Source organism: Podarcis melisellensis, assembly GCF_964234715.1.
Source record: "Podarcis melisellensis genome assembly, chromosome: 13".
NCBI lineage: Eukaryota > Metazoa > Chordata > Lepidosauria > Squamata > Lacertidae > Podarcis > Podarcis melisellensis.
This window is the reverse complement of record NC_138545.1, coordinates 12,510,698-12,527,690: the sequence shown is the minus strand read 5'-3', so window position 1 is coordinate 12,527,690 and position 16,993 is coordinate 12,510,698. Positions and strand designations below refer to the sequence as shown.

Genomic DNA, 16,993 nt, shown 5'->3' with positions numbered 1-16,993 from the left:
GTGCTTGAGGCACACTGCCCAGGTTTCGTACTGCTAATGCAGCAGTTCAACTTCTCCCCCAGAGGTGCACTACATTGGATGACAATAACAAAAACAGTTGCCTCCAACTGTGGAGAAGAACCAAAGCCATCAGGGCAAGTAGCCCTTGATTGCTCCTTCCTACTTGTCTCTTGCCTCTGCTACCATACTGTAAAAGGAGATAGTTCAGCAAGTTAACAGAATATAATACATTGTGAATACACAATATTGTAAAATAGAAAACATTATCCTTTTACATTTTTGGACAGGCACAGCCCCTTTCTCTTTGTAATGCCAATTGTCCTTTGGGTTATCAAAAAACAAAGAAGGAAGGGAAACCGTTTTGCTGCTATGATTGCATTATATGTCCGGAAGGGAAGATTTCCAACCAGACAGGTAAGAGACATCATGTAAAGAGCCTTTAAAACATACTAACACTACCGAGGTGGCTGTCACCTTTGGAGGCCAAGGCCCGAAAAAGACCCAATATGGAGGCCAATTGGCCAAAATATTGGGAAATACTAGAAAGGGATGGAGACAATTGGAAACTGCAGAGTTTAGAGAAAATGAAAGATAAAGTGCGAGACTGGTTACACTATGCTCAGATTAAGGAAGTGTTTAAGATTGATAAAAAGTTAGGATTCCAGGTGGAGAAATCGAAACTGGAGACAGAACTGCTAGAACCTAAGACCAAGGTACTTTCAAAAATGTATAACTTGCTGCTGAAATGGAACACACAAGACGAATTGGTTAAATCGGCTATGATAAAGTGGGCCCAGGATATTGGGCACAACATTATGTTTGAGGACTGGGAAAGGTTATGGACTACCGGGCTGAACTTCACAGCATGTAATGCTCTGAAGGAAAATGTAATGAAAATGATATATAGATGGTACATGACCCCAGTGAAATTGGCTAAAATATACCATTCGTCTGATAACAAATGTTGGAAATGTAAGGAAAATGAAGGAACATTCTTTCACCTCTGGTGGACCTGCCCTAAAGTGAAGGCCTTTTGGGAAATGATATACAATGAGTTAAAAAAGGTATTTAAGTATACCTTCACCAAGAAACCAGAGGCCTTCCTTCTGGGCATGGTCGGCCAGAACGTGTTAAAGAAGGATAGAACATTTTTTATGTACGCTACAACGGCGGCAAGGATACTTATTGCTAAGAGCTGGAAAACCCAAGATCTTCCAACACTGGAAGAATGGCAGATGCAGCTGATGGACTATATGCAACTGGCTGAGATGACTGGCAGAATCCGCGACCTGGGAGAGGAGAGGGTTGAAGAAGACTGGAAGAAATTTAAGATTTATTTACAAAAGTACTGTAATTTGGTTGAATCCTAACAAGGAAGCCAGAGCAGAAATAACTGTCTACCATTAAATTATAATTTTTTATTTGAGTTTAACCTAAATATTGCACTTAAGAGTATAAACAAGATGATAATTTGCTTGGAAAAATTCGTTTTTAATGATGAAAGTGGAAGCGGGAGACGTGAGGGAGTCCGCAATAGAATGAAAAGATGTTATGAAACCTATTTTGTTTGTTAAATATGTATCTGTAAAAAATCTTAATAAAATTTTTTATTAAAAAAAAAACAAAAAAACATACTAACACTTATATATTCTGACACTCCCATCCCTTGTGGTTTTCAGTTATTCAGACAATTCAGGAAAGTTGTTCAGAATTCAGTGAAGGTTGTGGTTCCTGATATGAGGATACAGCATGATATATTCAATAATATCAGTCCAAGCCATTGACAACTGCTAATTATGTAATATATATATATCACCCCAACTTTTACACGGGAAGACACCCGAGGACACCAAAACCTGCATATATATATATATATATATATATATATATATATATATATATGAATGAAATGAATCACCACTCATATGATGGAGGTATCAAAAGTTGAAAAAACAGAAACCTTCAGATATATGCAAGAACCTCAGGGAGAAAGCTAAGGTTGCAACAGCCTTTATTAAATGCAAGACCCAAGAACCATGTTTCCAAATTCAGAGAAGCGCTAAAACGGAAATGCAACCTTGTTCCAGTCAACATATTAGAATGGGAAGTTCAAATCATGTTGGGATGTTTAAAAATGTGAACAAGTAAAATCTGCTAGAATCCTGACGGTAAATGATAACACTGAGCTTCAGAAGTCGAGTTAGGTCCTAACATCTGGGAGTGGGTGGGAATTGAATATGGCATGTTTCTAATAATATAATTACATGAGAAGTGTGGCAAATTGTTTTTCAGATTTCAACCAGGCAACCCTTATTTAAGGTTTTGTTGCTTCTTTCATTTTGAATATTTTAGTATTATGCATGTAGTGGTGCTCTTACACCCTCTCTTTTTCAGACATGGATGAATGCTTTCATTGCCTACCAGATCATTACCCAAATGTGGAAAAGGATTCTTGCTTGCCAAAGAACATACAATTCTTGTCTTACGGAGAACCACTGGGGATATCTTTGGCCTGTTTTTCTCTTTCCTTGTCCTTCCTTGCCGCTTTGGTGCTTTGGATCTTCATTAAGCACCGGGACACTCCCATAGTCAAAGCCAACAACCGCAACCTCTCCTACACTCTCCTCATCTCCCTCTTGTTCTCCTTCCTTTGTGCTTTGTTATTCATCGGTCGCCCTGAGAAAGTGACATGTCTCCTTCGACAAACAGCTTTTGGCATCATCTTTTCAGTGGCAGTTTCTTGTGTGTTGACAAAGACAATCATTGTGGTCCTTGCTTTCATGGTCACCAAACCAGGGTCCAACATGAGGAAATGGGTGGGGAAACAACAGGCCCCCTCCATTGTTCTTTCCTGTTTCTTGATTCAAGCTGCGCTTTGTACTGTGTGGCTGGCAACTTCCCCCCCATTTCCAGCTTTAGACATGCACTCAATTAGTAAAGAAATTGTTCTGCAATGTAATGAAGGGTCAGTCACCATGTTCTACTGTGTCTTGGGGTTTATGGGCTTGCTGGCCATTGTCAGCTTCTCTGTGGCCTTCCTAGCCAGGAAGTTACCTGACAGCTTTAATGAAGCCAAGTTTATCACCTTCAGCATGCTGGTATTTTGCAGTGTGTGGCTGTCCTTTGTTCCAACTTACTTAAGCACCAAAGGAAAATATATGGTGGCTGTGGAGATCTTCTCCATCTTGGCCTCCAGTGCTGGTTTACTAGGCTGTATATTTTCACCTAAATGTTATATTATTATGGTGAAGCCTGAGTTGAATAGCAAGGAGCAACTCAGAAGGAAGAATTGACAAATTCTGAGTCCTTCATCTATGTCATATTTTAATTAGCAATGGGGTCTATGGTACTTTTGTGCTTTCATTTCTCCAGCAAAATGCAAATTTAATTTAAACTGTCAGTGCCATATTGGAGTAATCCTTTTCAAATCTGTGATATATTCTTGTTCAATTCTCCTCACCTAATGAAATGCAAAGAAAGGAGGTGTACATCTCTTAAAAGTGGTGTTCCAGGGTGTGGCGGCATGGGGTCATGCAAAATAACTGGAAACAGCTACGGTGTCTTCACAGCTGCCTATGTGGTCGCACATGCTATGCATGCCAAGCATTCAACTAGACGCAAAGGCAGAATGATAGTGGATGAAGGAGTAAAACTTTCAAATCAAGAGTTGTGGAAGGTAATGTCTTGAATATAGCTTTGGGACACCCTGAAGTAGAGTTTTCTTGCAATAGCCTTCTCCCACATCCCTCCCCCCAATGCCTGGTATTCAGAGGCATGATGTCTCTGTTTCTGGGGAATGACTATAACTGCCTTGAATACTAGATTTCGTTATGTCTCCATGAAGTTGTCCAAGCCCCAGGGCTCAGCAGATAGAAATGAGTAGAAAAAGAACTCTGTGGAAGTTCCAAAGGACGTGATGATGAGCAGGGAGTATTTTATTTTATTTTTTGATGTCTTTGCCTTCCATCAGGGGTTTACAATGCATTTTCCAGAAATGCTTCTTTGATGTGTCTAGATGCAGCCTATGTCACGACAATCCAGTAATTACTGCTCAGTCAAATTTACAACCCAGGGTTGCTGTGAGAATAAAATGGGAAGCAGGAGAATGATGTAAGCCACCTTGAGCTCCTTGCAGGAAAAGAGGAATAGAAATGCAATAATGCAAACATGATAAATATGCAATCTACCGAATGCTAAAAACCTTTGGTATTCTATTTCTATGCTTACGAGTATGTTTATAAATTCTTTCTTAAATTATGTTTGAATTGTCATAAATATTATTCAGAGTATGTAAACATTTCAGCTTCCACAAAAAGCAATATGGAAAACAGCTTTCTTAAAAAGTCTGGCTCATGCAAGGCTTATGATTTCCACATTCATTGGGTGATATACATCTTAGTCCTGTTCAGAGTGGAACCACAAAAATATATGGACCTAAGTAATTCATATTGTTAGGCAAGCACTCCCCTGAACTGAATTTGTGAATCTGTGGTTTTAACTGTTTTAAAACTATTTTAATTATCATGCTTTTAATTGTTCATGTTATTGTATACTTTCATTAAGAATGTTCTAGTGTTGTTCTGTAGTATTATTATGAATTGATTTTAAAGTTTTAAACCACTTGGAAGCCATTTTGGCATTTAAGCGGTATATAATTAAAAGTAAACAAATTGGCAACTTTTAAGGCAAATGCAGACTTCTTTTGTGGTACTTTTTCTTCTTAGCTTCTCTCTATTCTGAAGGCTTTTTTAAAAAGTCATTTGTTGTAAGGCTCTGAATCTCTTGCCATCCAATTTAGGTGATCTAGAAGCAGAAGTGATAAACACTGTTATTTCTGCAATGTCTCAGAGTAAGTGTGTATTTCCAAATTGGTGATTATCTCCCTTGTAATTAAATAATTAGTCATGATTACCCTACTACTTCTTCATGTTTCAAGGGAGCTGTAGTAACTACCAGCAAAACTACAAGGCAAAAGGATGCTATTACTATGCTCCTTGCTCTTCTTACATGGAGCTGAAGACAGTGAGGGCTCTGTCAGTCTGATCATGCACATCTTAGTCTGCACAGTGTGAGACACACCTCATACAACAGTGTGCACCCCTTCAAATCAAGCTGTTCTGGTCATCACAAAACTCAGCGAAGGAGGATGTGGGGACAAGTGAATGGGTGTAGAGACAGAATTCTCTCAGGGAAATTGGTTGCATTTATAGTCCTGCTTCTAGTCTTTTTGCGTCATATGGTGTGCAAGATTCCTGACATCAAATGCAACTCCCTTCCCATTCTTCACAAGTTTCATCAGCCTGGAGACCTCATCATTGCTGGCATTATATCACAGATATATATATTCTCCAGTGAAATGGCTTTCACAACATGCCCTTCCAATGACCTCTTTGAAGATACTGTGTAAAGTTCTTCTTTTTTGTAAAAATGCTATATATCTGTCCTCTCTTACTCTACCCTTCAGCATTGTGATCATGATAATGTTCTCATTTTAAGACTCTTAAATATTTAAGACTTTCCTGGTTTTAACAACCAGGAATTGTAGCAGGGATTGTAACAGGGAAAATCATTTGTCATTTTAGTCCTCAATGACTTTTGGATTACGGTACTATGATTATTGCTTTCTTTCAGTAGTTCCTGCTCCCCCTGGCCATATGTTCTCAACAAGTATTGATAAAGAGAAGGGCTGTAGTTTAGGGGTAGAGGATCTGGTTTTAATGCAGAGATTCCTAGGTTTCATCTCTGACTCCTCCAAAATCTTAGAGAGAAATTGGGGTGAGGAGTATTTCAGAGACGTTCTGAATACTGTATCAGTACTGCGCTGGTGAGCACAGAGGACAAAACCCTGCGTAACAATATTTCATTGTTCTTACCTAGATCATGTGTTTTTCATGAATGCTTTGACCCGCATGGAAGTATATGTCATATTTTGTAGCAAATGCACTGTCACACTGCATGTCACTCTAATTACAGGGTGATGACCCAGATCTACCAGCATATTCTGGCCTTGATATTTGCTATAAAGGAGATCAATGAAAATCCCCAGATCTTACCTAATGTCACTCTGGGCTTCCATATCTATAATAGCTATTTCACTCCAAAATGGACTTATCATGCCTCATTGGAACTCTTCTCTACACAGGGCAGATTCACCCCCAACTATAAATGTGATAGTCAGAACAATCTAGTAGCAGTCATTGGGGGACCTATCTCTGAAGTCTGTCTCTACATGGCAGATATCCTGTCCATTTATAAGATTCCACAGGTATGATGTATGCATGCAGTGGGAAAGGTTAACAAGCATTTGTTCATCTCTCTCCTTTTTAACTGTTTTTAAAAGTTGCATTTGCCATGTCTGCACCTTTGAGGCTTCCAGAAGTAAGAATGAGAGTTTTCTAAATTTTAGAGTTCCTCCCTGTTTACAAAAGAACATACAACAATACTTTAGTGTGGTCCAAAGACCTACAAAACAATTTCAAAACTAGATACATTTAAAATGACCAGACATACAGATTGGAAAAACCAAGGCAGTCCTTTGGTTTTATCTAGGGCATAATGATCTTTGTTTCTTAATAACCTACGAAGAAACTTTGCCACGGCCAGTGTAATATCATTTGACCTGCCTTCCAAAAGATATTTAATATGGGAGGCTTCAGATTTTCCCAGCAAATTTGGCAGTAAGGGTTTGATCAGTTGATCCCTTGCTAAAAAAAGAACATAAGGAGAACCTGCTGGATCACCTCCCAACCCCACCTGAGACTCGATCTTGACTAGTTGGATGGAAAACATTAATAGACAAAGAAAAATTAATGAATGAAGTAGGTTCTAAACTCTAGGTCAACATTCTGTGGTCATATCTATTCTGCTGAGGTATCTCTGCTTGTAGAACACCAAATAATATTAGTTAGGGGGGGTGTAGTCTTTACCTGACCTTGCCAGACTGGAGTCACTTCAGTGCACCAGGTAAGAGAGGGGGTAGGTAGCAGTATCTATGGAAGGGCCAGATTGACTCCAACGGTATATTTGCAGTATATTACACTAAGCTCACAGCTGACTCACACCTACCACTTGCCTTCATGATGCGCCACAGAGTCTTCAGTGCTGGGCATTCAGGTGAATACCACTTGCCTGCTACCCTGATGGTTAATGGAATCAACCTATGTCTTCCCTGGAGTAATGATAAAAGATTGATCTTTTCCCCCCTCATTTAATTTTTAATCATTTCCTTTAGTTCATATATGGTTCTGCTCCAGTGATAGATAAAAAAACCCAAGCTGCTTTCTATCACCAAATGTTCCCAAATTTGGAGCATCAATATGAGGCAATTCTCCAGATACTGCTATATTTCAAGTGGACATGGATTGGTGTGATATCTGGGCAAGATGACAATGGAGAGAGGTTTGAACAGAATGTGATCCCCATGTTTGCCCAGAGAGGTGTCTGTTTTGATTTCATAATGAGAATCCCCAAAATGTCATATTCCAGTGAAATTGGTGACATGGTGGAAGAGGGATTTGAAATAAACAAAGTTCTTATGCAAAGCACAGTAAATACATTGGTTATTTATGGTGAAATTGATAGCATGATCATCCTGATAATGTTCTACAAGGTTTCAGAACATGAGGATATACCAATAAAGAGAAATAGTAAGGTCTGGATCATGACGGCTCAGATGGATTTCATTTCCATTCCCCTTCAAAGAGATTGGGACATAGACTTCCTCCATGGTTCTATATCCTTTGCCATTCAATCCAGTGAGGTTGTAGGATTCCATAAATTTCTTCAGGGGAAGAACCCCACCTCAGAGATAGCAGATGGCTTTGTTAGAGTCTTCTGGGAACAGGTCTTTGGGTGTTTGTTCCCCAACTCCATGGTAGACCTACAGGATGAAGACCTCTGCAGTGGAGAGGAGAAGCTGGAGACTCTTCCTGCCACTGTTTTTGAAATGAGCATGACTGGCCACAGCTACAGTGTCTTCACAGCTGCCTATGTGGTTGCACATGCTTTGCATGCCATGCATTTAACTAGCTTCCAAAAAAGAATGAAAGTGGATGAAGGAGTAAAATTCAAGAATGAACAGTTATGGAAGGTAATGTTCTGAGCATGCTAAAAGTAGAGTAGAAATGGTGATGGATAAGTCCAAAGGATTCCCAAGGCAGCCAACCTGATACCTGTGCGAAGTGCTCAATCAGGACATTATGGCCATAGGCCACTCCCAATAGTCTGGTGTTCAGAGCAACGATGCCCCTTTTTCTGGAGCAGGTATATAGTCATTGTGGCTAATAGCCATAGATATCCAAATTCTTCCATGACTTTGTCTAATCTCCACTGCTCATCAGATGCAAAGAAATAAACAGAGAATTTAGATTCTCTGTAGAGTCCAAAAGGTGATAATCATAAGCATGGGGCAGGATTTTTTTCTGCTTCTACCTTCCACCACATCACAGTTATAAATGTAGTTGTGGCTTTACCATTCTGACCTGTTCCACTGCTGCCCAGTCACTTCCTTCATTAGTACCACTGTTACATTTTATTATTGTAGTTTATTACTGTATCTGTTGATTGTTGTATGTATTTCCCACCGTTCCTGCAAGAAGCTCAATGTGGCCTACAGGGCTCTTTCCCTCTCCATATCTATTTTTACTTGGTATAAAGCTTTTATACAGTTCAGTAAACAAGTGGGAATGATGATCAGTTTTTTGTATATCCTTATGAATTGGCTTTCTTTTATTTTCTCTGTGGTTCTATCCATTTTTTTTTCCTAAACAGCTCAACCACTTTGTTAAAAGCATCTCATTTAATAATAGTGCTGGGGGGAAAGTTTCCTTCAACCAAAATGGAGAGTTAGAGTCTGGATTTGATATTATAAACTGGGTTACATTTCCAAACCAGTCCTTTAGGAGAGTGAAAGTTGGAAAGATCGACCCCATGGCCCCCCAAGAAGAAGCATTCAGTGTTTGTGAAGAAGCCATTGTGTGGCCCAGCAGGTTTAACCAGGTGAGATAAATTCATATTTTGTAGCCTATCCATCACTTCTACAACGATTCACAATTCAGATATGCTTTGTATATCCATGTGCTTAGTATAGGAGTGAGGGCATGGCTGTAGAGTTATTCCATGTTTTGCCAATTAAGTGACACTCGTTAAATCCACTCTTGCACTACAACCACCAAATTTACCACCTGAAAAAAAGTAAAACTTCATAAATTTACAGAGGGTCATATTCGTGGAGGGGAAGGCAGCCTAAGGATTCCTTTTATCACAACGGGGCTTGCTGGTTTCCTTTCCGTACACAAATCTGTGACATATTGCTCTGCTTTCCTTTGGACCACATCAGTGAGGTCAAGAAGGATGTCTTTTTGTCTGGGTAACCCAGGACCTCCATATACACTGCCCAGGTTTGGTGCTGGTAATGCAACTGTTTAAGTAGATCTTTCAGCAAGTATACATTGTGGACACACAATATTGCAAAATAGAAAACATTATCCTCTTACGTTTTTGGGCAGGCACAGCCCCTTTCTCTTTGTAATGCCAATTGTCCTTTGGGTTATCAAAAAACAAAGAAGGAAGGGAAACCGTTTTGCTGCTATGATTGCATTATATGTCCGGAAGGGAAGATTTCCAACCAGACAGGTAAGAGACATCATGTAAAGAGCCTTTAAAACATACTAACACTACCGAGGTGGCTGTCACCTTTGGAGGCCAAGGCCCGAAAAAGACCCAATATGGAGGCCAATTGGCCAAAATATTGGGAAATACTAGAAAGGGATGGAGACAATTGGAAACTGCAGAGTTTAGAGAAAATGAAAGATAAAGTGCGAGACTGGTTACACTATGCTCAGATTAAGGAAGTGTTTAAGATTGATAAAAAGTTAGGATTCCAGGTGGAGAAATCGAAACTGGAGACAGAACTGCTAGAACCTAAGACCAAGGTACTTTCAAAAATGTATAACTTGCTGCTGAAATGGAACACACAAGACGAATTGGTTAAATCGGCTATGATAAAGTGGGCCCAGGATATTGGGCACAACATTATGTTTGAGGACTGGGAAAGGTTATGGACTACCGGGCTGAACTTCACAGCATGTAATGCTCTGAAGGAAAATGTAATGAAAATGATATATAGATGGTACATGACCCCAGTGAAATTGGCTAAAATATACCATTCGTCTGATAACAAATGTTGGAAATGTAAGGAAAATGAAGGAACATTCTTTCACCTCTGGTGGACCTGCCCTAAAGTGAAGGCCTTTTGGGAAATGATATACAATGAGTTAAAAAAGGTATTTAAGTATACCTTCACCAAGAAACCAGAGGCCTTCCTTCTGGGCATGGTCGGCCAGAACGTGTTAAAGAAGGATAGAACATTTTTTATGTACGCTACAACGGCGGCAAGGATACTTATTGCTAAGAGCTGGAAAACCCAAGATCTTCCAACACTGGAAGAATGGCAGATGCAGCTGATGGACTATATGCAACTGGCTGAGATGACTGGCAGAATCCGCGACCTGGGAGAGGAGAGGGTTGAAGAAGACTGGAAGAAATTTAAGATTTATTTACAAAAGTACTGTAATTTGGTTGAATCCTAACAAGGAAGCCAGAGCAGAAATAACTGTCTACCATTAAATTATAATTTTTTATTTGAGTTTAACCTAAATATTGCACTTAAGAGTATAAACAAGATGATAATTTGCTTGGAAAAATTCGTTTTTAATGATGAAAGTGGAAGCGGGAGACGTGAGGGAGTCCGCAATAGAATGAAAAGATGTTATGAAACCTATTTTGTTTGTTAAATATGTATCTGTAAAAAATCTTAATAAAATTTTTTATTAAAAAAAAAACAAAAAAACATACTAACACTTATATATTCTGACACTCCCATCCCTTGTGGTTTTCAGTTATTCAGACAATTCAGGAAAGTTGTTCAGAATTCAGTGAAAGTTGTGGTTCCTGATATGAGGATACAACATGATATATTCAATAATATCAGTCTAAGCGATTGACAACTGCTAATTATGTACACTATATATATATGAAATGAATCACCACTCAGATGATGGAGGTATCAAAAGTTGAAAAAACAGAAACCTTCAGAGATATGAAAGAACCTCAGGGAGAAAGCTAAAGTTGCAACAGCCTTTCTTAAGTGCAAGACCCAAGAACCATGTTTCCAAATTCAGAGAAGCGCTAAAACGGAAATGCAACCTTGTTCCAGTCAACATATTAGAATGGGAAGTTCAAATCATGTTGGGATGTTTAAAAATGTGAACAAGTAAAATCTGCTAGAATCCTGATGGTAAATGATAACACTGAGCTTCAGAAGTCGAGTTAGGTCCTAACATCTGGGAGTGGGTGTGAATTGAATATGACATGTTGCTAATAATATAATTACATGAGAAGTGTGGCAAATTGTTTTTCAGATTTCAACCAGGCAACCCTTATTTAAGGTTTTGTTGCTTCTTTCATTTTGATCATTTTAGAATTATGCATGTAGTGGTGCTCTTACACCCTCTCTTTTTCAGACATGGATGAATGCTTTCATTGCCTACCAGATCATTACCCAAATGTGGAAAAGGTTTCTTGCCTGCCAAAGAACATACAATTCTTGTCTTATGAGGAACCACTGGGAATATCTTTGGCCTGTTTTTCTCTTTCCTTGTCCTTCCTTGCCGCTTTGGTGCTTTGGATCTTCATTAAGCACCGGGACACTCCCATAGTCAAAGCCAACAACCGCAACCTCTCCTACACTCTCCTCATCTCCCTCTTGTTCTCCTTCCTTTGTGCTCTGCTATTCATCGGTCGCCCTGAGAAAGTGACATGTCTCCTTCGACAAACAGCTTTTGGCATCATCTTTTCAGTGGCAGTTTCTTGTGTGTTGGCCAAGACAATCATTGTGGTCCTTGCTTTCATGGTCACCAAACCAGGGTCCAACATGAGGAAATGGGTGGGGAAACAACAGGCCACCTCCATTGTTCTTTCCTGTTTCTTGATTCAAGCTGCTCTTTGTACTGTGTGGCTGGCAACTTCTCCCCCATTCCCAGCTTTAGACATTCAATCAGTGAGTAGAGAAATTGTTCTGCAATGTAATGAAGGGTCAGTCACCATGTTCTACTGTGTCTTGGGGTTTCTGGGCTTGCTGGCCACTGTCAGCTTCTCTGTGGCCTTCCTAGCCAGGAAGTTACCTGACAGCTTTAATGAAGCCAAGTTTATCACCTTCAGCATGCTGGTATTTTGCAGTGTGTGGCTGTCCTTTGTTCCAACTTACTTAAGCACCAAAGGAAAATATATGGTGGCTGTGGAGATCTTCTCCATCTTGGCCTCCAGTGCTGGTTTACTAGGCTGTATATTTTCACCTAAATGTTATATTATTATGTTGAAGCCTGAGTTGAATAGCAAGGAGCAACTCAGAAGGAAGAATTGACAAATTCTGAGTCCTTCATCTATGTCATATTTTAATTAGCAATGGGGTCTATGGTACTTTTGTGTTTTTAATTTCTCCAGCAAAATGCAAATTTAATTTAAACTGTCAGTGCCATATTGGAGTAATCCTTTTCAAATCTGTGATATATTCTTGTTCATTTCTCCTCACCTAATGAAATGCAAAGAGAGGAGGTGTACATCTCTTAAAAGTGGTGTTCCAGAGTGTGGCGGCACGGGGTGATGCCAGGAGGGACACACCTGTTTCATGCCTCTTGATTAGTTACATGAGCTGGTAAACCCATGAAACTCATGCCAGCAAAAATTGTCATGTATGTAAGTTGACTCCAGTTTCCCATTATCATCACACTTTTGTAAGGTGAGGCGGTTGCTGTGAGAGACAGCAACCTCATAGAATGGCTATTCTTTTTTCTTAAACCCGAAACCCACTCCAAGCCCCTTCCAGGAACTTTCATAATCTACGTTGCCCTTCCTAGCTAACCCATAATAAAGCCCTTTTCAGGTCCTAAGGTAATCCCTGTCTGAGCCATATCTGACAGTTAAGACCTATCTAAGGCTTTTCCAATTCCTATTTGATGGTTTTATCGTAAGGGTCTAACTTTTAAGTCTCCATTTCTTCTTGACACACCAAAATAAAAATGCAATAATATTAATGAATGCATGCATGAATAATTAACAAAATGAAAACTTTCAAGGCAAATGTGGTTTCTGTTGTGGTACTCTTCTTTTGAATATCTCATTATACCGAAGTCCTTTACTGTCACATAATCATACAATTGTACACTGGGAAGGGACCCCAGGGGTCATCTGCAATGCAGGAATATGACAGTCCGTAAAAACATCGGTATCTCTTGCCATTCCAGTGAGCTGGATTATGGTTTCTTGTGCAATGTCTCACAGAAACTGTAATTCTGAAAAGGTGATTATCTCCCTTATCATTATCCAATTAACTGTGATTACATGCTATTTCTTCTTTAAGTCCCAAGTAACCATGAGTAAAACTACAAGACAGTGTGATTCTATAACTACCCCCTGGGCAACTCAGTGCTGGAAATTAAGAGGGTGAGGGCTTTGTAAATTTGATGGTGGACATTTTAGATGGCACAGTCTGAGTCACATATCATTCTGGGTGCGGCCGTTTAAATTAAGTCGTGAGACTCAGCACAGAACCCAGTAAGGTATAATGTGGAGGCAAGAGAATAGGTGTGGAAAAGGAATTCTGTCATGGAAGATAGTGGCATTTGCAGTTGTCCTTTTGCCTCTGGTGGCATTCAAGACGCCTGACATCAAATGCCAAGTCAGCAACTCTCTTCCTATTCTTCACAAGTTTTACCAGCCTGGAGACTTCATCATTGCCAGCATTATAGCTCAGATATATAGATTTTACATTCCACTAAGTTTTGCAAAGCGCCCTTCTAATGACATCTTTGAAGACATGCTGTAAGGCTTTCTTTCTTTTTAAAAAAAGTTATTTTGCAATGTCATGTATTTGCCCTAGCTACACCACATTACCCTTCGGTCTTGTGATGATCATGCTGTTTTATGCTTAGGAGTATTTGAGAATTTCCTGGTTGTAAGGAAGAAACTGTGAGAGAGCAGTGACCAGGGTTTCAAGATTAATTTTGTCCTTATTGGTTTTAAGGCAATGGAATGTAACAATATTTCATCATACTTACCTAGATCACAACCATTATACTATAGTGTATTCAGTAAAATTGCATTGAACTGAATGGAAGTATATGTCATATTTTGTAGTAGATACACTGTCATACTGCATGCAACTCTAATTGCAGGGTGGTTACCCAGATCTACCAACATATCCTGGCCTTGATATTTGCTGTAAAGGAGATCAATGAAAACCCCCAGATTTTACCAAATATCACCCTGGGTTTCCATATCTATAATAGCTATTTCACTGCAAAATGGACCTATCATGCCTCAATGGAACTCTTCTCTACACTGGGGAAATTAACCCCCAACTACAAATGTGATATTCAGAACAATCCAGGAGCAGTCATTGGGGGACCTGTCTCTGAAGTCTGTCTCTACATGGCAGATATTCTGTCCATTTATAAGATTCCACAGGTAAGATATAAGCATGCAGGAAGAGAGGTTAACAAGCCATTTGCTCATCCCTTTCCTGGTACACTTTTTTGCCCCCTGCCTCCAGCTCACCTGGCTGGCACTTACGCCCCCCCCCGGTGGCCGTCCAACCAGGTGCCATGGGGGGCGTGTCCAGCAGCCTTTATGCTGCAGTGACTATTATGAGGACTTCTGGCATTTTTGTTGTCCATCATGTTAGTAAGGAATTTATTATATCTGCAGGGTCTCAGAATTTTAAATTCAAAGTCATCTCCTATTTTTTGTCATCTAATAGGTCAGTTAAGTAAGGAGAGTGAACATATTACAAGTGTCTGCAGAACATTACATGTGTCTGCAGCCACATCTTTGGTGATCAAGTGCCAGGGACTGGGCAGAAGAGGAATGGTGGAGACCCTCTTCGCAGCCTGACCTTTCCAGAGAAGAAGACAGTTCAGAATTGCAACAGGGGTTTGAGGGAGATCATAGCTCAGAGGCAGACAAGGGGAAAAGCTGGGAAGTAATGGGAGAGGAGGAAGAAGAAGCACCAGAGTGGGGACCGCTAGTGGACACAGTGTCTTTAGAAAGCATTCCAGAACCCTCCTCTCCCAGAACCTGGCGGGCATTGAAAGCAGGAGAGCAGGGAGCTCAGAGACAGAAGGCACATGTCAGTACCCGTAATGAGGACACATAATGGGAGAAAGGGAGGGAGTGGAGACTCGGAGCAACCCCATTATTCTGAGGGACCACGTTCCCAAGCCTCTCTGTGTGAATATTGAATAAAAGCAGATGGTAAGGACTTTCTCTTGTTCTGGAAACCTGCCATGGGGGTTGGTTCCTCTGCTACCTGACATCAAGGTGTTATATGGTTCTCACACTATCCAAACTACACCATAAGACATTGACTTTCTGTATAGGTTTTGAAGTATTTCATGTTTGAAAACAGGCTCAATATGAGTATGTATACCTATAGAACCAGTATGGCACTAGATGTCGCTGTCGAGTTCCATTTTTGCCAACGCGATTTCTCACACAAAGTTTACTACGCATTTTCCAGAAATGCTTCTTTGATGTGTCTAGATGCAGCCTATGTCACGATAATCCAGTAATTACTGCTCAGTCTATTGTACAACCCAGGGTTGCTGTGAGAATAAAATGGGAAAAGAGGAATAGAAATGAAATAATGCAAACATGATAAATATGCAATGTACCAAATGCTGAAAACTTTTGGCATTCTATTTCTATGCTTATGAGTATGTTTTTAAATTCTTTCTTAAATTCTGTTTGAATTGTCATAAATATTCTTCAGAGTATATAAACATTTCAGCTTCCAGAAAAAGCAATATGGAAAAGAACTTTCTTAAAAAGTCTGGTTTATGCATTTCCACATTCATTGGGTGATATTAATCTTAGTCCTGCTCAGAGTGGAACCACAAAAATATATGGACCTAAGTAATTCATATTGTTAGGCAAGCACTCCCCTGAATTGAATTTGTGAATCTGTGGTTTTAACTGTTTTAAAACTATTTTAATTATCATACTTTCATTAAGAATGTTCTAGTGTTGCTCTGTAGTATTATTATGAATTGATTTTAAACCACTTGGAAGACATTTTGGCATTTAAGTGGTATATAGTTAAAAGTGAATAAATTGGCAACTTTTAAGGCAAATGCAGACTTCTTTTGTGGTACTTTTTCTTCTTAGCTTCTCACTATTCTGAAGGCTTTATAAAAAAGTCATTTGTTGTAAGGATCTGAATCTCTTGCCATCCAATTTAGGTGATCTAGAAGCAGATGTGATAAACACTGTTATTTCTGCAATGTCTCAGAGTAAGTGTGTATTTCCAAATTGGTAATTATCTACCTTGTAATTAAATAATTAGTCATGATTACCCTACTACTTCTTCATGTTTCAAGGGAGCTGTAGTAACCACCAGCAAAACTACAAGGCAAAAGGATGCTATTACTATGCTCTTTGCTCTTCTTACATGGAGCTGAGGACAGTGAGGGCTCTGTCAGTCTGATCATGCACATCTTAGTCTGCACAGTGTGAGACACATCTCATACAACAGTGTGCAGCCCTTCAAATCAAGCTGTTTTGGTCATCACAAAACTCAGCGAAGGAGGATGTGGGGGCAAGTGAATGGGTGTAGAGACAGAATTCTCTCAGGGAAATTGGTTGCATTTATAGTCCTGCTTCTAGTCTTTTTGCCTCACATGGTGTGCAAGATTCCTGACATCAAATGCAACTCACTTCCCATTCTTCACAAGTTTCATCAGCCTGGAGACCTCATCATTGCTGGCATTATGTCTCAGATATACAGATTCTCCAATCCAATGGCTTTCACAACATGCCCTTCCAACGACCTCTTTGAAGATACTGTGTAAAGTTCTTCTTTTTTGTAAAAATGTTGTATATCTGTCCTCTCTTACTCTACCCTTCAGCATTGTGATCATGATAATGTTCTCATTTTAAG

The 16,993-nt window shown here is 39.6% G+C and overlaps 1 protein-coding gene across 1 annotated transcript; it reads left to right on the top strand.

Moving 5' to 3' along the window:
• Positions 1-8,767: 8,767 nt before the first annotated feature.
• LOC309354708 (vomeronasal type-2 receptor 26-like) lies at positions 8,768-12,421 on the top strand (the record flags this gene model as incomplete). Its single annotated transcript, XM_081884973.1, has 3 exons — positions 8,768-8,997; positions 9,507-9,633; positions 11,523-12,421. The coding sequence occupies exons 1-3, from the start codon at positions 8,929-8,931 to the stop codon at positions 12,419-12,421; spliced, it is 1,095 nt and encodes a 364-aa protein (XP_081741099.1). The 5' UTR covers positions 8,768-8,928.
• Positions 12,422-16,993: the final 4,572 nt, after the last annotated feature.